Source organism: Atheta coriaria, unplaced genomic scaffold (genome assembly GCF_025399875.1).
Source record: "Atheta coriaria isolate IRGN ID8LTWV9N9 unplaced genomic scaffold, Caltech_Dcor_3.1 hic_scaffold_10_pilon, whole genome shotgun sequence".
Lineage (NCBI taxonomy): Eukaryota > Metazoa > Arthropoda > Insecta > Coleoptera > Staphylinidae > Dalotia > Dalotia coriaria.
Genome location: NW_027045452.1, coordinates 7,430,880 through 7,452,395, shown reverse-complemented (window position 1 = coordinate 7,452,395; position 21,516 = coordinate 7,430,880). Strand labels below are relative to the sequence as shown.

The 21,516-nt window shown below is 33.5% G+C and overlaps 3 protein-coding genes and 1 long non-coding RNA gene across 5 annotated transcripts in view; all 4 read left to right on the top strand.

Moving 5' to 3' along the window:
• Positions 1 to 88: 88 nt before the first annotated feature.
• On the top strand, positions 89 to 871 carry LOC135800455 (uncharacterized). The gene is made up of 2 exons (XR_010550155.1): positions 89 to 354; positions 411 to 871. It is a non-coding gene; the product is annotated as an uncharacterized lncRNA (long non-coding RNA).
• A 244-nt stretch (positions 872 to 1,115) lies between these two features.
• LOC135800187 (phenoloxidase-activating factor 2-like) lies at positions 1,116 to 2,900 on the top strand. Of its 2 annotated transcripts, XM_065313349.1 has the most exons (3): positions 1,116 to 1,336; positions 1,460 to 1,765; positions 1,836 to 2,900. In XM_065313349.1, exons 2-3 carry the CDS (start codon positions 1,533 to 1,535, stop codon positions 2,773 to 2,775), a joined length of 1,173 nt encoding a protein of 390 aa, XP_065169421.1. In that variant the 5' UTR covers positions 1,116 to 1,336; positions 1,460 to 1,532; the 3' UTR covers positions 2,776 to 2,900. The 2 variants fall into 2 exon arrangements, with proteins under 2 accessions (XP_065169421.1, XP_065169422.1); XM_065313350.1 differs by having other exon boundaries at positions 1,116 to 1,765.
• Positions 2,901 to 3,383: 483 nt separating this feature from the next.
• On the top strand, positions 3,384 to 11,355 carry LOC135800832 (uncharacterized). The gene is made up of 11 exons (XM_065314162.1): positions 3,384 to 3,566; positions 4,493 to 5,053; positions 5,110 to 5,460; positions 5,520 to 5,952; positions 6,016 to 6,209; positions 6,918 to 7,148; positions 7,202 to 7,522; positions 7,589 to 8,018; positions 8,075 to 8,271; positions 10,744 to 11,086; positions 11,143 to 11,355. Exons 2-11 carry the CDS (start codon positions 4,737 to 4,739, stop codon positions 11,338 to 11,340), a joined length of 3,015 nt encoding a protein of 1,004 aa, XP_065170234.1. The 5' UTR covers positions 3,384 to 3,566; positions 4,493 to 4,736; the 3' UTR covers positions 11,341 to 11,355.
• A 566-nt stretch (positions 11,356 to 11,921) lies between these two features.
• The window catches only part of LOC135800179 (AT-rich interactive domain-containing protein 5B-like), a 56,789-nt gene continuing 47,194 nt past the window's right edge, over positions 11,922 to 21,516 (top strand). The window contains exons 1-2 of the mRNA XM_065313332.1: positions 11,922 to 12,357; positions 18,537 to 18,791. Of these exons, the coding sequence (XP_065169404.1) occupies positions 12,337 to 12,357; positions 18,537 to 18,791 (276 nt within the window). The 5' untranslated portion in view covers positions 11,922 to 12,336. The remainder of the gene's footprint in view (positions 12,358 to 18,536; positions 18,792 to 21,516) is intronic.

Here is a 21,516-nt window from a genome sequence, read left to right as displayed (position 1 = left end):
AAAGATTTTTAAGCAAATTCTACAAGTAAAATGAAAGTTTTTGATGATATTTTAATGTATTATAACTGTTACTTCATGTAATCGCTTGGTATAAGTTCACATCACGACAAAAAACTTAACAAATAAGCACAGCGTAATCTGCACTCGGAGATTCGTATCCTGCGATTCATTTGCGCGTGTTCCCTGTGAGTTTAAACAAGTTTTATCGAACAAAATGCGTGCGTCTTTTCTTTTGGTAACTTTCGCTTTATTTTTGGCAGTGGAAGCTGCTAAATTACCCAGTGAAAAGTCAACATCTACGTGTACATGTGTAGCGCATGACGAGTGCGATAATTTCGCTAAAAGTGACATCATGTAAGTCTATTAATACCCAAACATATTTTTATAAATTCTGTTAATGTTCTTTTTAGAAGCACGACATGTCAAAGCTTTTTAGACGTTTGCTGCGAACCAGGACACATGATTGCTAAAGATCAAGGAGAAAAAGGGAGTGAAACCACAACAAAAGCAGATGCTGCACAAGAAAGAGTTGTTTTTGTTGATTAATTAATGAAATTATTAATGTTTGTTGAGTGTATATATGATTGCATACGTTATATATTAATCTTCAAAAGAAAAAACGTGTATGTTGGGTTGCCTACGTTAAAACATGAATTTTTACCTAAAAACTTTTTTTGCACGGAAATAAAATATAAAGACTTATAATAACATAAGTACATAATATTTTAGCCAAATAAATACTAAAATACCATAAATAATTAGAGTTTGTTTGTGTTATGCCGATATGGGCGAATAACCACTTACAAATTACTTTTAACGACCGCTATTAAACATGTCTACTAGAATATAAATAAAAAAACGATAATAACTATTTATTACGGTCCAATGACCGCACACATATTAATCTCCTCTCTTCCTATATAAATACAAGACATAAATATTCCATAATTATTCATATCTTATCAGAAAACCCAAAATATCATCAATTTTTGCATGAAAATCGATTTCTTCGAACTAGTGCATGACGTATTTCACACGATGTCGAAACATCCCGCACAAATCAATGTTTGTTATAATACACTTGGAATTAGCGTTGACCGGCGACCGGAGTCACGCAAACCAAAGCTAATAAAGTTAATCTCATTCGGCATTCGACATCCATCTCCTCGCTCGCCTCGCGCTTGACCATCGTCCGCGGTTGTTGTGTGCGCACAGTTCGCAGTTCAATCCACCACACACCGCATCGCAAACCACAACAACTTTACGCTATCCGACGATCGCAACCTTGCTAGACACGGACGTGAGTTACCTGTGCAGTTACCTGCTCCCACAACAGGTATATATCTTCGTTCGGCGTTAATTGTTCACTAGACGCGTTGCAAACGCGCAAGAAACTGGTTTCTGCACTGCAATACTTCATAACAACTGGTTTTGGTTGGTTTTGTTTGTTTACTCGCAGACCTGGTGATTCCGATATTGTATTGACAGTTCTTCGTGTGCTGTCAGTGCGGCAAGACCTACCAACGGACACGATGCGTCTCCAGGTTGTGATTTTCATTGGTTTAGCGTTGGTTACGCTGGGAACCGCGCAGAGTATTGATGAAGTTTTTGATCAGAAGAATCAAGACGCTGGAAATGCTGGAACACCTGGACCTACAATTCAAGGAAATTCAGGGACGGAATCAACTTGTACCTGCGTTCCATACTATCAATGCAATAATAATAATACCATCAATACAGATGGTAATGGGTTGATTGACATCAGGTATCACCTTTTAACCCTTAAAATTCAAAATTTACCAAAAAAATTAAAATACGTTTTTTGTTTTGAATAGGTTGAAAAATGAAGACTGTGCTGATTATTTAGAGGTCTGTTGCAAAGCCCCTGTGAAAGTAGACCCTGACCACCCCATCACCCCAAAACCCCCAATCAATAAACCCACAGGTTGCGGCAGTAGGAACCCCGAAGGTGTAGGTTTCCGCATCACTGGAGGCAATGAAGAAGCGCAATTCGCTGAATTCCCCTGGATGGTCGCAGTTCTCCGTGAGGAGACCATCGAAGGCAATCCCAACAAACTCAATGTTTACCAATGTGGTGGTGCATTGATCCATCCATCAGTTGTCCTCACCGCTGCGCACTGCGCGACCGGAAAAGATAAAAAATTCAAGATTCGTGCAGGTGAATGGGATACGCAGACCAAAAACGAGATCCTGCCTCATCAGGACCGCGATGTAAAACAGGTCATTGTTCATAAAGACTACTACGCAGGCGCACTATTCAATGATATCGCTTTGATGTTCTTACAAGAACCTGTTACTATTGATGGTAATGTTGATGTAGTCTGCGTGCCACCCCAGGGCCTTATCCTGGACAGCAGTAGATGCTTCGCTAGTGGTTGGGGTAAAGATGTTTTTGGAAAAGAAGGGAAATATCAGGTTATCTTGAAAAAAATTGAACTCCCCATTGTAAATCGTGATGCCTGTCAAGAAAAACTTAGAAATACTCGATTGGGTGCACATTTCCAATTGCATAAGAGTTTCATCTGTGCTGGAGGACATGGGAAGGACACATGCCGTGGAGATGGTGGTTCTCCTCTTGTTTGCCCTGTTCCTGGACATGATGATAGATACGTGCAAGCTGGTATTGTCGCTTGGGGAATTGGATGTGGAGAGAATCAAGTTCCGGGAGTTTATGTTAATATTCCGCTGTTTAGAGACTGGATTGATGAGCAGATGAAGGCGTACGGTTACGACACCACAACGTACTCGTACTGAGATGTGTTTTGTTTACTGTGAATAACGTTTCTAATCTTTTTTTTATCAGCATAAAAATACATGAATAAATGCATATTATACGATGTATAAGATATTTTAATGAATAAAAACAGACTATGAACTGATGACCTAACCTTAATTTAACCTTTTTATCATTTGTTGACGTTTTGAGTGATTTTAAAGCAAGAAAAAAGAGGTTTAAGTACAGACCTGATTAAAATCTATAAAATAATTAAATTTTAAATCCGCATTTGTTAAATAATTAATTATTTACTGTAATTAATTATTTTTTTGTTGTAAAATTTGATTTACCAGGATATTACAATCCAATTATAATAATTATTAAATAATGAGTGGTATAATAACATTTTAATGATTTTTCTATAGTAAATTTTGTTGTATATGATTTCTATGAATTTATGAATCATAGAAAATTTTATTTTTATGGATATTTCTCATTTTTTTACACAAAAAAATATTTTTTACCTGAATTTATCTTTTTTTCTTCATAAAACCAATTTGTATTTATTTTTATTGACCGTAAACTTTGCAAACGCATATTTTATTCTCTGGTGACATTGTAGTCTGTTTATGATATGGTATTCAGTCGGTCTTGGCATCTTGACAAGCTAACACACTTTTAACTTTCGCAAGAATTCCCAGAATAGCATTTCAAGATCCATCAATAACCAAATACATACATACAACATTGACCTGCGTTCGTCACATAACGCCGACTTGGAATCTCCAGCTTTACAACACGACCAGACAAGGAAAAACCCAAAATCAAGGTAAAAACACTTAATATTCATTTGAAATTTAAAAATTTTAACTTATTTCACCAATTAATCTAAACAATCTAAAAATATATTTTTGTTTATATTTTGTTATATAAACAATGTCACCACGTCTAAACAAATAAAATACAAAAACTAACTCAAGGTAAATTGATTAGTGATCAGTTCACGTCCGATTAACTCTCAAAAAAACATCAAAAGTTCAATTAAAACTTGATAACAATAAAGTTAAAATTAATTTAATGATGAACAGTTTTGATTCTCACGCTGCACGGTACATGTAACATTGTTAAACGATGCGAGAAGGAAAACGAGTTTGTTTTCAGTCGTTGTCGTTGTTAATCCGCCGAATACACACAAAACAGCAACAATTCCGTGTGCAAGGACGTCCAGTCCACAACGATCTGCTACTTACGTCGTGATATAAGCGATAATTGGCGTAGAATAAGATTTCTTATTTATGTAACGCGTTTAACCGCATTTAAACACAATTTTTGAATAATTTATTGTCGATAATTACCAATACGCGTTGAAAAATTATTTATCTGCCTTTTAATCGTAATTTGTTTATAATTAAGACTAATTCCTGGAATGATATATTAATTACTATAGATTACAACACCTTGAGGCTATTATTTCGTCTGGAATATTCCTAATATTCAGGATAAACATGATTTTGTTATTGTGGTTATTAATTGGTTCAGCTGGGTATTTAGCAACTGCTCAAACCGGTCTTAATGTTTAATTATACACAGAAGTGGATTTAAATACGAAAATAATAAATTTATACGTATATTATATTAATATGCATGTTTGGTTGCATATATTCAGGCGTATATCGCGTGTAAACTAATAAATTTGAAGGTTATATGTAATTGGCTTTCTAATAATTTAAAAGATTCAATTATTGCGTGTTTTAGTGGGGAATACCAAATCACGCGAATGAAGCTTTGCCTCTGTAGATAAGTTTGGATAAAAATTAACAGTGAGCAGTCGACCGCGGCGACCGACAGCTATCATAATTAAAATCGCCAATTCAAATTCAGCGCGCGTCAACGCCACCAGCGCCAATAGCCGGTTGTAAACAACGACCCAACTTCCAACGTCGCCGACTTGCTGCTTGCCCACAACAAATTCGATCATTCGTAAATAAGTTGTTGCAGCATGAAGACGTCGTACCTGACTGTGTGGGTCGTGCTGGTGGCATTAGTGCCATTCGGCGCCAGAGGTCAGCAACGCTCCGACGCTGAATTGGAAGCCGCCATACGTGACATCTTCACCACTCCAAGCACTTCTTTTTTGAGTGATTTTGGTGAGGTGGTCACGCCGAAACCCGCAGAGAGTTTCGGAGCTGTTGAAAGATGTGGTGAAGGAGCTGATGCTGGTGTACACGCATGCGTACCGTATTATAATTGTGATGGTACCACTAGGACCATCATCCAGACTGGGTCAACTGATGGTTTTGGTATTATTGACATCAGGTACGTTGATATTTTTAATATTTAACTAAAAATTAATAAATTTTTGTTTAATTTAGGCTTGGACAGAGTGCCTGTGACCATTTCTTGGATGTTTGTTGTGGTATACCGAAAGATGGCATCCCTCCAGAGATTACCACACAGAAACCGGTTGTGGATCCAAAGGAACCTGTTGTTTCTTCTACTATTCCTCCGGTGACACCTGGCAGAGGCAATTTCTGTGGAATAAGAAATAATAACGGTATTGATTTCAAAATTATTGGTAACAAGGACAATGAGGCGGAATACGCGGAGTTCCCATGGATGATTGAGATCCTCTTGAGGCAACCCAATGGTTTAGTCCAGGCTATTTGTGGTGCGGCGTTGATCACACCAAATGTCGTCATTACAGGAGGACACTGCGTTAATAAGTAAATTATTTTCACATTTAAAACAAAACATAACCTAAAATTATTATTTTTTAAATTAGGGTTAAGACCACAGATATTTTCATCCGTGCAGGAGAATGGGACACACAAACCACCAGAGAAAGGGTACCATATCAAGAACGCGATATCTCTGATATTATTATTCATCCTGAATTTAACCCCAAGACTGTTTTTAATAACGTCGCGTTGTTGATCTTGAGTAGACCTTTGAAAAAAGCTGATAATATAGGTACTATTTGCTTACCACCTCCGGGATTGGTCAATAATGCCCAGGAATGTTTCGTTACTGGTTGGGGCAAGTCCATGTTCGGTTCCCAGAGTGCCCCATCGGTGATTCTGAAGAAGATTCGCGTCCCAATGGTGCCATTTAATGAATGTCAAAGAGCCTTGCGTACAACCCGCTTGGGGGCGCTGTTTAACTTACATGATTCTTTTGTTTGCGCTGGAGGCAAACAAGGACAAGATGCTTGTACTGTAAGTAACATTACTTAAGTTAATAATTAGTAATTTAATATGATAATAAAATTTAATTTACAGGGTGATGGTGGTGGTCCATTAGTGTGTCCGGATCCAAACAACCCCAAACGTTATCAACTTACCGGTATTGTATCATGGGGTATTGGATGCGGAGAAAATGGCGTACCAGGGGTTTATGCAGATGTTGCCAAATTCCGAGATTGGGTTGATGGTGAAATGGGCAAACAATTTTTGGATACGAAACCCTATACTGTGTAATTTTGTGTAGGCTGTGATTGTAGTTGCTAGTTAAGACCAACATGACATTCTGACATATTTTGTATGCGCTCGCGCACTATTCACACTCGACTGAATCATTACATGTTTTTAATAATAAATAAATATGATGAGCTAACTTTCAATAAATACGATTTTTTAATTATAATCAATTCTTGTGTCTTCTTTTGCTTTTATCTGCAATTATTGGCCTTTGTTCTGTTCTTGCATTGATATTGCTTGTTTATAGCTTGTCACTCTTTCTTTTCTTTGGTTTTTATGTAGTTTTCAATTCTTTGGTGACTTATCTCTAATTATTCTATTATTTTCTATTATTCTTTTATCCTCTGATGATGCCCACAGGGCGAAACATGTAAAACTCGCAAACAAAACTGTAAAATCCAAGAAAATCACAAATTATATTAATAAATATATTTTATATATTCTAATTATTCTCTTGAATATCTTCTGATTTTTTGTGAATTCACTCATTGATGTTCTATGTATTACACTCTGCTTTTGAATGTTGATATTTTATTACTTGTGTTGCTGTGAGTGTACACTGGGTTGCCTATGTTATTCTGGGAAAACCCAAATAAAAATTCTTAAAAGGCTCATGAAAGGCCAGAAGATAAATGATAAATATTTTTTATAGATTTGTGTCCGTTTCTCTTATCACTTATTATAAATACTTCATACCCTCATTAAACAAGATCAAACTTCACCATGTCGCTTCTACAAGTATCAACGCTTTTGCTCTCTGTAATAATAAGCCTTCATTCTGCAATATTGAATTCACCAAACGAAATAGTGGATAGAAATATCGCAGAAGTATTTGGCAAACATGTGTGCGTGCCTTATCATCAATGCGATCCTGAGACAAACGAAATTCTTACCCAGGGAGTGGCCGAAGGCAAAATCATAACTATAATACCAAGGTATAAAAAAACCACACATCTGAAATAATATATTAGACTTACACTCAATTCAGATTAGGTGATGACAAATGTTCGGATCATTTGCATAAATATTGCAAAGTTCCACCAAATTTTGATCCTGATAATCAAATACCACCTCCGGAAAAACATAAAGCAACGAAACTTAATTATTGTGGCATACACAAGAGAGACGGGGTTGGTATTCAAGTTACATCAAAAGATAAACACCTTAGGGAGACCATGGCGCAGTTTGGTGAATTTCCATGGATGTTGGGCATTTTGCCACTTAATGCCACTCCTAAAGCAGAAATACTCTGTGGAGCGTCATTGATAGCGCCAAATGTAGCAATATCAGCGGCACACTGCTTCAAAGAGTAAGTATTACATAACCTTACTTCTAATCCTCACAAATATTACAAATATTTTAATATTTCCAACAGATATAAAGCTGAAAATATAAAAGTACGCGCTGGTGAATGGGAATTATATTCTATACTAGAAAGTATACCATTTCAAGAGAGTGAAGTTTCCAAAATTATTATTCATCCTCAATATAACAAAGTCAATTTAAATTATGACGTGGCACTGGTAATTCTTAAAACTGAGTTTAAATTTTATAAAAACGTTGCTACTATATGTCTACCAACGCAGGACAATTTTATACTGTCATCTGCATGTTTTGTAAATGGTTGGGGAAAGAAGCAATTGACCGACAAACAAAATACGAAAATTTTGAAAAAACTGAAGCTCCCAACGGTTTCATCTGTTGATTGTCAACAGGCTTATAGAACCACACAGCTTGGTTATTATTTCATGTTACACGATACTTTTATTTGTGCTGGAGGAGATGAAAATGTTGATTGTTGCATTGTAAGTTTAAATTATTTGTTTTTATGGACATTTTTAGTGCATTTTATGTTTTGTAGGGCGATGGTGGTGGTCCTTTAGTCTGTCCTGATCCTAATAATAATGGCAGGTATGTATTAACAGGAATTGTATCTTGGGGAATCGACTGTGGCTTGGAAGATATTCCTGGAGTGTATGCAAACGTTGCTAAATTCAGATATTGGATCGACAAAACCTTTAAAGATGAAAACCTAAATTCGTCTTATTATATTGTGTAATGTTGGTTGCCTATGTTAAAACATAGTAAGCGTAATATTCACGGTGGTGATGTACTGAACTAACACAACGCGTCTAACAGCTGATCGCAAATATTTTAAAAAATATAATTTCAATTCATTGAATAATGTTTAAATAATACATTTGTTACATTTAAAGTTACTTATATCATCAAATAATGGTAAATTCAACTACTTTTTAACATAAATTGTATTTTTCACCTCAATCTGTTTTAATTAAATCACTGTCAAACAAAAGTGAAAACATATTGCGTAAATAAAGTTGCCTACATTCACAAAAAAAATAAACCCTAGTATTTTTTCAACTTATCTAATTAGCGCGCAATTAAGGGATTAACAAATAAATCTATTAACGTGCATTAAAGAATTACCCAAACAAATCGTGCCCATCGCAATGAATCCCAATCTCATTCCGCTTCGCGCGCAGTTTCGTTTTCATTCCGCCGCTTGCGACCTGCGTTCGTTTTCATCGTGCACCCCCACTCGCCTCACCGATCATACCCGAAGCCGCCGTGCCGAGCGAACGCAGCAGTCGCGCTGCTCGCACCGATCGTGACGTCATATAATTAGAGTAAATACAAAGTAGACGAGCGCGGCGATGGTGTGTTCGGGAGCGTGCGTCCGATGTTGTACTAGTGCAGTGTTTTATTAATAAAATAAAATATACACACATATATACAATACGTATATTAATAAGCAGCGTCATTGCGCGTTCCGTCGCTGTCGGACTACAACGTGCGTGCGTGTGTGTGCGTTCAATTCGTGTGCGTGAGTGTGACGAAAATAAAAAATATTTGAAAAATTTTGCGCATTTTAAACAAATCATGCCAGCGTCGAGACGCATCGGCCGCCGTCGTGCGAATCAAACACATACAATGGATACATTTCGGTTCAATTAAAACGCGTGCGTGTGAGTTGTTTTTCCCTGGGTTAAGTGCCGAATTTTAGGATTACTGTGTTGCCATCAGTTCGTCATGGATAATCACTATGTGCAGGTAAATTATATTAAATTTATTTTGCGTTATTTTCATTGAATTTCAACAAATAACACGGGCGCATAATCAAAACAACACAATCTAATCTAAACGAAAAGAAATACAGTGTGGTTGTGTGCGTCTGTGTGAATTAGTAAGTAAAAAAAGCGAAAATATCGAAATCGAAATAAACAGCCTTTTATAATAAACCTTCGCGTTTGTGTCGACAGTCGACGCTGTGCCTCTCTGTTGCACTTACAGCTGTGTGTATATATTGCACTCACTCTATTTGTATATCCGTCCTGCTTCTTTGCCTCTCTTTGCTTCTCTTTCGCTTTTCGACCACGACGACGACGACGACGTTTCCGATAAATATACATATAAAATATCAGCTTTTCTATGTGTAATGTGTAATTTTCGAAAATTATACAAAGTGATCCAAAATTATCAACTCGACGATGATTTATAACGACTGTGTATATCTATTCACACATTATGACTAATCGTAATTTCTGCATGTTCAACCGTTTTTCCGTGGTTGTGACGACGCGATGTTATCTTCTTCTAGCTTATATCGGCGATGCGATTTTGTTTCGCGTTGCATATTCGAATTATAAATAAATTTAAATTTAAAAACTGCAACGTGATAACTCGACTTTAAACACGTTCACCGATCAATTAGATACAAAATACATTTCGCTTCCTTTTGACATTATTTTAACTAAAGGTTTAAATAAAATTTTGAAAAAAGAAAATTTAAAAATCGCGTATAAAAACACCAGTAACATTAAAGAATTACTAGGTAATCCGAAAGATAAAGAGGAAACGTTTTAAAGTCGGGTATTTACAAAATTAAATGCGGATGTTGTGACTCACAATATATTGGTCAAACGAAAAGGTCAATTTTAACTCGTTTTAAAGAACACATCGCGCATTTTAAATACAATAGATTCGAAAAGTCCGCAGTAGCCCAACATATTAAAGAGTCAGAACATCCCATCCGACAAGAAAATTTATTCTTGGTAAAATCTATTACCAATCAAAGACAATTAGATGCCTATGAAAGCATAGAAATTTTAAAACATAAGAACAAACATCTTCTTAATCAAGAAAACGGGCCAATTTCTTCAAGTTTATTTGAGTTAATTGTTTAATATTTTTCAAAAATACCTAGTTGTCGAATACTTGGAAATAGATTTTACTGCAATATTTTTGCTAGGGAGTGGGGGTAAAAGATTAATTAGGGTATTATGAATTTATAGGTTTTATTAGAAAAACATTTTTAGGGAGTGGGGGTAAAGGATTAAACAGGGGATTAAGAATTTTTAGGTAAATTAGGGATTAGACGCAATTTTAGTTCAGTTTTATAATTCCTTCGCCTGAAGAGGAAGGCTTAGCCTTCGAAATGCGCATCGCGACATTAAAGTTATTTGTGAGACGGGGTTTTTAAACTTCCTATTAGTATTTGTTTACTCACAGTGCATCAAGTAGTGTAAAACCTCAATATAACAAAATAAATTTAAATTATGACGTGGCACTGTTAATTCTTAAAACGGAGTTTAAATTTTATAAGAACGTAGCTACTATATGTCTACCAACGCAGGACAATTTTATACTGTCATCTGAATGTTTTGTAAATGGTTGGGGAAAGAAGCAATTGACCGACAAACAAAATACCAAAATTTTGAAAAAACTGAAGCTCCCAACGCTTTCATCTGTTGATTGTCAACAGGCTTATAGAACCACACAGCTTGGTTATTATTTCATGTTACATGATACTTTTATTTGTGCTGGAGGAGATGAAAATGTCGATTGTTGCATTGTAAGTGTATTATTCTTATTTTTATTGACATTTTTAATGAATTTTATGTTTTACAGGGCGATGGTGGTGGTCCTTTAGTCTGTCCTGATCCTAATAATAATGGCAGGTATGTATTAACAGGAATTGTATCTTGGGGAATCGACTGTGGCTTGGAAGATATTCCTGGAGTGTATGCAAACGTTGCTAAATTCAGATATTGGATCGACAAAACCTTTAAAGATGAAAACCTAAATTCGTCTTATTATATTGTGTAAAGTTGGTTGCCTATGTTAAAACATAGTAAACGTAATATTCACGGTGGTGATGTACTGAACTAACACAACGCGTCTAACAGCTGATCGGAAATATATTTAAAAATATAATATCAATTCATTGAATAATGTTTAAATAATACATTTGTTACATTTAAAGTTACTTATATCATCAAATAATGGTAAATTCAACTACTTTTTAACATAAATTGTATTTTTAAACTCAATCTGTTTTAATTAAATCAGTGTCAAACAAAAGTGAAAACAAATTGCGTAAATAAAGTTGCCTACATCACAAAAAAAATAAACCATAGTATTTTTTCAACTTATCTAATTAGCGCGCAATTAAGGGATTAACAAATAAATCTATTAACGTGCATTAAAGAATTACCCAAACAAATCGTGCCCATCGCAATGAATCCCAATCTCATTCCGCTTCGCGCGCAGTTTCGTTTTCATTCCGCCGCTTGCGACCTGCGTTCGTTTTCATCGTGCACCCCCACTCGCCTCACCGATCATACCCGAAGCCGCCGTGCCGAGCGAACGCAGCAGTCGCGCTGCTCGCACCGATCGTGACGTCATATAATTAGAGTAAATACAAAGTAGACGAGCGCGGCGATGGTGTGTTCGGGAGCGTGCGTCCGATGTTGTACTAGTGCAGTGTTTTATTAATAAAATAAAATATACACACATATATATACAATACGTATATTAATAAGCAGCGTCATTGCGCGTTCCGTCGCTGTCGGACTACAACGTGCGTGTCTGTGTGTGTATGTTCAATTCGTGTGCGTGTGTGTGACGAAAATAAAAAATATTTGAAAAATTTTGCGCATTTTAAAACAAATCATGCCAGCGTCGAGACGCATCGGCCGCCGTCGTGCGAATCAAACACATACAATGGATACATTTCGGTTCAATTAAAACGCGTGCGTGTGAGTTGTTTTTCCCTGGGTTAAGTGCCGAATTTTAGGATTACTGTGTTGCCATCAGTTCGTCATGGATAATCACTATGTGCAGGTAAATTATATTAAATTTATTTTGCGTTATTTGCATTGAATTTCAACAAATAACACGGCTGGATAATCAAAACAACACAATCTAATCGAAACGAAAAGAAATACAGTGTGGTTGTGTGCGTCTGTGTGAATTAGTAAGTAAAAAAAGCGAAAATATCGAAATCGAAATAAACAGCCTTTTATAATAAACCTTCGCGTTTGTGTCGATAGTCGACGCTGTGCTTCTCTGTTGCACGCACAGCTGTGTGTATATATTGCACTCACTCTATTTGTATATCCGTCCTGCTTCTTTGCCTCTCTTTGCTTCTCTTTCGCTTTTCGACCACGACGACGACGACGACGTTTCCGATAAATATACATATAAAATATCAGCTTTTCTATGTGTAATGTGTAATTTTCGAAAATTATACAAAGTGATCCAAAATTATCAACTCGACGATGATTTATAACGACTGTGTATATCTATTCACACATTATGACTAATCGTAATTTCTGCATGTTCAACCGTTTTTCCGTGGTTGTGACGACGCGATGTTATCTTCTTCTAGCTTATATCGGCGATGCGATTTTGTTTCGCGTTGCATATTCGCTCTGCATTTGTTTCTCTCACTTCTATTCGCTGCGAGTGTTTGCGTTGCGTTTACAAAAGCGTGTGATTTGCTTGAAACACACACACACACACAGAGCGCACACATATAGAAGTTATCTTTATCGCACTCATGGTGAGTTGTATTAGTTTGTCTCTTTTTTTAATACTCGTGCGTTTTCGTGGCCCGTCGCGCAAGCGGATAGACAGGCGGACGACGTAATGAATATAAACATGTAAAATGTAAAAGATGCCTTCTGCGTTTTGTCGCTTTTTCTCGTGAACAAAACGCGCAGCGCTTTTTTTCTTTCACTAAATTAAACCGAATTTAGTGAAATTTACATTTTTAAATGTGTTTATTATACTAAACAAATTTTACAACCACCAATATTATACATTTTTAGAATTCACATTAATAAAATTAACAAAAACAAAATGGCGGATTTAAATTAAAAAAAAAATTAAACATAAAACATACCAGCATCTTATCTAATTTAAACCAGCGTCATTATCATAATTGAAATTATCATTAAATACACACACACACACGACAAATGGATTTAATACAGAGTGTTGCGAACTTCCGGTGAAATTCTATTAAAAAAAGAATTAATAATAATAAGAAGCTGTTAAGTGTCAATGAGTAATCTGAAAATATTTAGATGATTGTGCAGTTGTGTCGAGGTTGGCGATGTGTGCGTGTAGCGTAATGTATTCTATTATTAAAATATTATTTTATTAAACGCGCTGCGCGTCGAGTCGACCCGCAACTCAGCTCAACTCAACCGCGCGCTGAGTGGATAGTCACTCACACACGCGCACATGCGTAGTGCACATTTACATCAGCATGTTGGCGATGGTGATTTAACGATTTATTCATGAGGATGACATAGAAATATGTATAATGTATACAATAACACATTTATTTTTATATTCTAATATGTAATAGCAGTTTTTTTTTCGAGTTTTTATTGAAGTTTTATAGATTTTATAAATTTAATTGTATTTAACATAAAAAATAATCAAATTTTTGATTTTACACGGATTGGTATTTGTTTAATCTTTTGTTGTGTTGGTTATAAACTTAATTATTCTTGGGAAAATACCGGTAAATATTTCCTGAAGTCTAAATATGAATTCCGCGTCGCTCAGTTGTATTCACTTGTGTTATGTTTAAATGATTTTGTTGTAACGTAACGTGTACCCCAACAAATTAGATGAAAAATCGTGCTTAAGTTATAGAAATTTGCATTGCAATTTGTAGGAATGTTGGGATCATAATTACAACAATATTTCAAATGTTACCATCGATGTCATGTCTTTGAAAAAATATTCTAGCTCATAATTGCTAGAAATTAAAATATTTTTCGTAGTTACACAGAGGAAATTAATAAATTAATAATTTTTAGTAAAAATTTAGTGAAAATATTATTAAAATAGACGAAAAAAGCGAAATTTTATTGATAAATTATTATATTGTTACTAAAATTGCATCAGTACGTTATTTTTAGTCAATTTTGTTGAGTGTTTGATAAATTTAATAAAAAATCACTTAGCATATAATTAGTATTGTCGTTCGTAATCATATGACTTCTATAGTCATATGTGACAATACTAATGCTTGTACTACTACTAATAGTATAGTCGCTCGTGGTCATATGATTTCTATAGGTATATGTGACAGAACCCACTAGTGCTAATACTAGTATTAATAGTATTGTCGCTTATGGTCATATAATTTCAATAGATTGATGTGACAATACTTATATATACGTTACACAGAGCAGCTGCACGCATTTCTCCGTAATATGGATTACTGTCGTTAAATCGAGGTTAAACTAAATTTTATTTTTATTTTTATTTTAAAGCGAATTTAATTTCATGTCGGCTTAACTTTGAAATTTAAATCAACATTGTGCATTGTGTAGGCGCTCGCAGAAAGACGAAAACATCGCCTTGTTTATTTATAATAATTAGTTTGTTTGTTTGTATGCGCTGCGGCGAGTTTTGTTTGCTTTTTGATTCGATAAACGCGAAGCAGCGTTTTTATTCGTCGCGTTTGCGTATGTGCGGCGAGTGACGACGGAAATATACGGAGGTAAAAATAGTCACGGATTTTGCAATATTGGCGGAAATTTTGAAATCATAATATATAAACATATTTATTATTATTTATTTTATGTGTTTTATTTGGTTAATGATTTTATTGTGATTGTGATTTATTATATATTTTATTTTATTATTGGGTGAAATAAATTAGTTGAGTTTATTTATGCTGGTATCAGTTCAGTATCAATATGAGTAATATAATAATGAACAATTGGGACGTGATTACAAATTATAAATATTAAATGTAGTAATGTGTGGGTAATGTGAGTATGTATGGATGTGGTACTTGTTTTCGACGTTGAATATGTTGGTTTATGATGCAATAAAGTCGAGAAGTATACTTGTGGCGTGAGAATGATATCTATATTTTATTTATTATTAGTTTTTTGGGAATTACTCGTAAAATAATTTAATAATAATTTTTTTATAGAAATTGATTCATTATTTATTCCTGAATTTATTTATGAACGAATTTTGGTGAAAACTATTTCCAATCAAGAGTAATTAAAATAATAATTTTTTTAACAAATTTTTTTCAGAATACAGTAGAATCCGTTTATTATGACTCCGCTTATATTGACCAACCGGTTATTATGACGTAACTACACTACCAAGTTTGGTTTTCATATAAAATTCTGTATAAAAAAAGTCGGATATAATGACTTCGCTTACAGTGACATGTCGCTTATTATGACCCATTTTTAACAGATTATGTCCGGTTATAATGACCAACATGATTCTTTACACCTCCGGTAATGTTCGTTGATACCCGACGACGTTCGACACGTGGCGAACTTTTTATATTTATTGCTACATTTCTTTTATGATTGTCAAATTACTTTTATGTATTTACTATCGGAAAGACCAAATGCTTAAATAATAAATATAAGCATTCGGGCAGCAGCACCTTGACCACGACTTAATCCATATTTTCCATTAATCCGAATGTGACGTGGGTCATTCGACAATCTCAATGCTTTTTAAAAAACAAGAACCGCATTAAGCAATCGTTCAATTCAAATGTTTTGAAACCGAAGAGGCACAAGAAAATCACAAGAAAATTAATTAAATGAAAAAACAAAAGCAGACAAAAATTACAGATTACTTGCAGTAAAAAATACACTTGTATGTACACTTGTGTTATAATGTGCTGATTACGTGCAATTTTGATTTTGATTTAATATGTATGTATATGTACATATTTACATAAAAAAGGGTTTTCATTTCTCAAAACGCTTTGTATGACGTCCGCTTATTATGACGTGTTTGTCAATTCCCTTCGATGTCATTATAACCGGACTCTACTGTATTATACAGAATTAAATTAAAAATCTATTAACAAAACACACTTTTAACACAAATACTTTTCGAGTAATTAATTAATTTAGTTCCTATTTTATTTTGCTATTGCCACGTCTCGACAATATCTCCATACTTACTACACATATTTGTACATACTATGTGCTGAACGTTGAATATATTGCTGGTGCTTATGTAACGAGAACGAGTCCAACGCGAAATTAAACTTTAAACCAGCAACGCGCATGTTTTTGGCATTGAAAATAAATGAAACATAATTAAATGTGACTCCATACAACCAAATACAAAAATTGACACTAATTTATACAATTTATATTTTTATTTATTCTTAAATTTATTTATTTCTTATTTCTTATTCAAACAAAACAATTTATTTTCTTCGTTTTACCATTCTATATAATATACCTATTATATTGAATTTGTGCAGTTGTAATATGAAGGTTGGCAATTGTCACACGTTCGCGTCCATTGTGCAAAGTAATAGTGTCATTATAAAATCCATTTATAGCGGGCAATACCATTTAAAACTTTGATTAAATTGGAATTTTAAGACCACTTGTACTATTTTCCTATTTTACAATGAACAAATCGTTGAAATGAAATTAAAGTTGAAATAAAATTGAAAATTGAATAGAAATTGTTTAGAGAATTAATAGAATAAATAAGATGCATGTAATGTAATTAATAATTCAGATTCAGTTGAACTTTGATTCGCAGTAATCGGCAAACATGGTTGAAGTGTAGTTAACACTTCAAGTGCAAACGTATGGATTTCAATGTCATGAATTGTGGTTGACAGTCAACAAGCTCATCATGTTTAATTTAATTCCATAATGATGTATTGTTTTAAATCGTTGCTTTTGGCAATTATTTTTTGGGTATATCTTCAATGGAGGAATAATTTTAACGCTGACTTCATGACCTTCAATATTTTTGTAGTTTTATGTCGTCATGGTCATTATTTTAGGTTTTAAATATTAAATTGTATTTTGAAGTTTTATTTTTATTTATATTTTAGTAGTAAAATTAAGTTTTCAAGAAATTTTTGATTTTTTTTGGTAAAATTTGAAGAAAAAATGTTTTTTTCTCATAAATACATTTGATTTGTTGTTTAAAGTCAGTTTAGTCAGTTTATCAGTTGAGCTATTTTTATCAGCTTTATTTTCTAATTGAAGCCAATATTTTCTTTTTAATTACGTTTTTTGAGGTTAATTAGTGTTAATTCTTATTTATTCCTTTAAAACAGGGCTGGCCAATCCCAGGCCCGCGGGCCACGAGGTGGCCCGCCAGGACATTTGAATTTGCCCGCCGCACAAACCAAAGTTGGAACTTTTGTATATGTATAATATTTTATGTATGAATGGCCATAGTCTGTGGCCCGGTGCTGCCGCATTCTAAAAAAATTGGCCCTCCAGGAAAATCCATTGGCCAGCCTTGCTTTAAAACAATAAAATATTCGATTTTTTTTTTATAAAAGTTGAGAATAATCAAAGAAAATGATTTTTTTCTGGCAAATATTTGTAATTAACTGTAGAAAATCATGAAATAATTGATTTTTTTGCAGTTAGTTTAGTTAAAAACAATGTTTTTGGACTAAAATATTACAAATTAAATTAAAATCTTTGAATAAAATACAAATTTGATGAATAAATATTCAAAAAAATTAATTTCTTTGTTTTTTCTAATTTTTTAATGTTAATATTTGCAAATTAGAACAAAAATACACAATTTTGTTATCAGTTAAGTTTTTTTTCTGCTATGTATTAAGTATTAACTGATTAAGTATTAACTTTCCCGCTTTTATGATCTTTCTTACCATACAAAAACATTCTTACGTAAATCTCTATGAATGTATTCGTATGTTGTATTAATTTAATTGGCGCGACCTTGCAAAATCATGGCCGCTAATATTTCACCAGCGCGAACTTGGATTTCAAAATTTCACGTCACGCATTTAAGCATTCATTAAGCACATTAACACATTTCGAACGCCATTGTTTCATTACTAAACTAAAAATTTAATTTTTTCATTTAATTCTAAATTTATATAAAAAACCATGACATTTTAAATAGGTATCTATATCTGATTAATTATAATTATAATTATAATGAGAGTGTTGATATAGTTTTGTTAATTGTGGTTGTTTTTGTTTTTGGTGTTGCAGTTGGTGGGTGGACCATGCGGTCAGCACGGGCCGTACACATTCTACAAGGCGTTCAAGTTCGTCAAGAACGGCGAGAAGCGCATCATGACGCTGAGCGAGTTCTTCTTCGTGAAGCTCTGGATGGACTCGGATCTCGTCTGCATCGGCGAGCTGCAGTTGCTCTGGATGGACAAGAATAGTGAGCAAGTGCTCGCGAGTCTACGGCTTTACTTCCTGCCGGAGAACACGCCAGAAGGACGCATGGATCATGGAGAGGTAAATTAATACAAAAAATATTTATATTTAATTAAAAATTTTAAAATTTTTAAAGTTTTTAATCGGTGAAATTTATGCAAATGAGTGGATTTATATCAATTTCCTCGTTATTACTCTTCTTTGTACAATTTGGGTACAAAAATTACATTATTAGTCCTATGTTCGGTGTGTATACTGGAAGTCCAACAATGGACTACAAAATTTAATACAGCGTAGCCTCGATTTAACGAAAAACTCGTTATAAAAGCGAAATTTATACAATTTAGATGGTTTATATTAATTTTCTCGTTATAACATCATAGTTTCTCTGTGTAACGGCGAAAAATATTTTCATTTCTAGCAATTATGAGCTAGAATATTTTTTCAAAGACATGACATCGATGGTAACATTTGAAATATTGTTGTAATTATGATCCCAACATCCCTACAAATTGCAATGCAAATTTCTATAACTTAAGCACGATTTTTCAGCTAATTTGTTGGGGTGCACGTTACGTTACAACAAAATTCTTTAAACATAACACAAGTGAATACAACTGAGCGACGCGGAATTCATATTTAGACTTCGGGAAATATTTACCGGCATTTTTACAAGAGTAATTGAGTTTATAGCCAGCACAATAAAAGATTAAACAGTTGCCTATCCACGTAAAATTCAATATTTTGTTATATTTTTGTGTTTTATATAAAAACACAGACCACACTGTATATTAACCTAAAATTTTAATTTTTTTGAATATATTTTGACACAAAATGGCAAAAAAACATCAAATTTTCTTTTATTTGCTTAAATATTTAACAAAATTAAATTTCTTTTGTGATTTTATTTCTTTGCGCTTAAACTGCCATCACAGGACAAACTCAAAAAGTAGTTACAGACAAAGCAATACACAAACACAACACTCACTCATTGCCTGCCTTTCAACTTAAGAACTTAACTTAACTCTTAACTTAACTTTTCTCCTATCCGGCAAACGATGAACATGAAATGAACACTCTTTGACCAACGAACCGCACCAACACTGCCACATTTTACTCCCATGCGTGTGTGTGTATATAGATGTGAAAATGAGAAATGTGAAGAAGTGTCGAGTAAAGATGCAGGAGGTATTAATACATTTATAATTTTACGCACACTCGCGTCCACATTCGAATACAAACAGAGCGATATATTCATAAGTACACTGTTTCGGGATGGCTTTAAATTTAAATAGAACACATGCTGCGTCCGCACAGAGGAAGTATGAGTAATAAAAAATCCAAATAAATCAAATATACAATATTTTAACATTTGTAAAACAAAATATTTAAAAAAATTAAAATATTTATTTTTATTTTTATCATTTTTGAGTTGAAAATTATTAAAAAATGAAAAAAAAAATATAGTTTTTTTAATTTTTTGAATTAATTTTTAATTTATTTTAATTTTTTATCACTCAAAACTTCTATTGATTATTTTATTTTATAGTTTTATACTCACCCTGCATTCTAAAAGTGATATTTTCATAAATTATGATGACTCATAACATTAAATCCATACGAATAGCATCGAGTGAATGTAGGTAGAAACACGCACGGATGAAATAGATGAAAAGGGGTAGTAGTAGCGGGCCAGCGTATTATTTCATTATATCTTGTGCATGAGTGTGAGGAATGTTAGTATATACATTTACTTGCTATGTGTGTGCGCCCCCACGGACTGAACAAGCGGTTATAAATGGCGGGGGGGACCGACTGAGCAATAGTGTAGTGTAATATAGGCAACATATGAGAAAGAAAGAGATAGAGATTGAGGCACGCAGAGAGTTTAACACTCAAACAAACACGTATATAGAGGTAGTTTCGAAACTCGAGGGTGTGAGTGCGGTGGAAACATGGAGGGTTATATTACAACTGCCAAGGATTTAACTTATTCTTCTCGGCGACGCTGGTTCAGCCGAAGTGAAGAATACAATGTGTACAAGGTTTAATATAATTTTATTTGTGGAGAAAAGAATTTATTTGTTTTTAAATTGATTTTAAATGAGTTTTTGTATTTCTTTGAACACATTGTATATAATTATATAAAGTGTTCAAATTTAATATAATTTTATTTTATTCGGTGTTTTTGTATTTTTTTAAATGAAAATTTTTGTTTTCACAATTATTTTATGTTTTTCTTTGAACACATTGTATATACACGAAAAATACAATGTGTATAATTATATAAAATGTTCAAAATTTAATTTAATTTTATTATTTTTCACGTTTTTTAATTTTTAAATTTATTTTATGTTTTTCTTTGAACACATTGTATATACACGAAAAATACAATGTCTATAATTATATTAATTGCTCAAAATTTAATATAATTTCATTTTATTCCCCATTTTAAATTTTTTTTAATTTTAAATTTATTATTTTTATTACCTTTGAACACATTGTATATTTATTCGAGGACGAGACGGATGGCTTGAAATTAGACGCTGTGGAATGAAAGAAAGAGGAAAACGACACGCGCGCTGTGTTTAACTTTAAAACATCTCCGACAATGTAAATAATTTTAAATTAATTAAAAATATTTATTTATTTATGTTTATATTTACGAATGTATTTTTTTTTTCTGTTTGCAGGTAAGTTTTTTCCATATTTTGCTACGTTGCGAGACAATCTTTGTGAAAGCAGCTGCAGTGTAATGTGAGTTAATTAAATTTTATTTCGTCCGCGCGCGTTCTCTGTGTGTTGC

Excerpts from the sequence above, each read along its gene's own strand:
- LOC135800832 (XM_065314162.1), top strand. The coding sequence starts at position 4,737 with ATGAAGACGTCGTACCTGACTGTGTGGGTCGTGCTGGTGGCATTAGTG. Across the intron at positions 5,461-5,519 it reads GGAGGACACTGCGTTAATAA|GGTTAAGACCACAGATATTT; the intron begins GTAAATTATTTT and ends TTTTTAAATTAG. Across the intron at positions 8,019-8,074 it reads AAAATGTTGATTGTTGCATT|GGCGATGGTGGTGGTCCTTT; the intron begins GTAAGTTTAAAT and ends TATGTTTTGTAG.
- LOC135800187 (XM_065313349.1), top strand. The coding sequence starts at position 1,533 with ATGCGTCTCCAGGTTGTGATTTTCATTGGTTTAGCGTTGGTTACGCTG. Across the intron at positions 1,766-1,835 it reads AATGGGTTGATTGACATCAG|GTTGAAAAATGAAGACTGTG; the intron begins GTATCACCTTTT and ends TGTTTTGAATAG.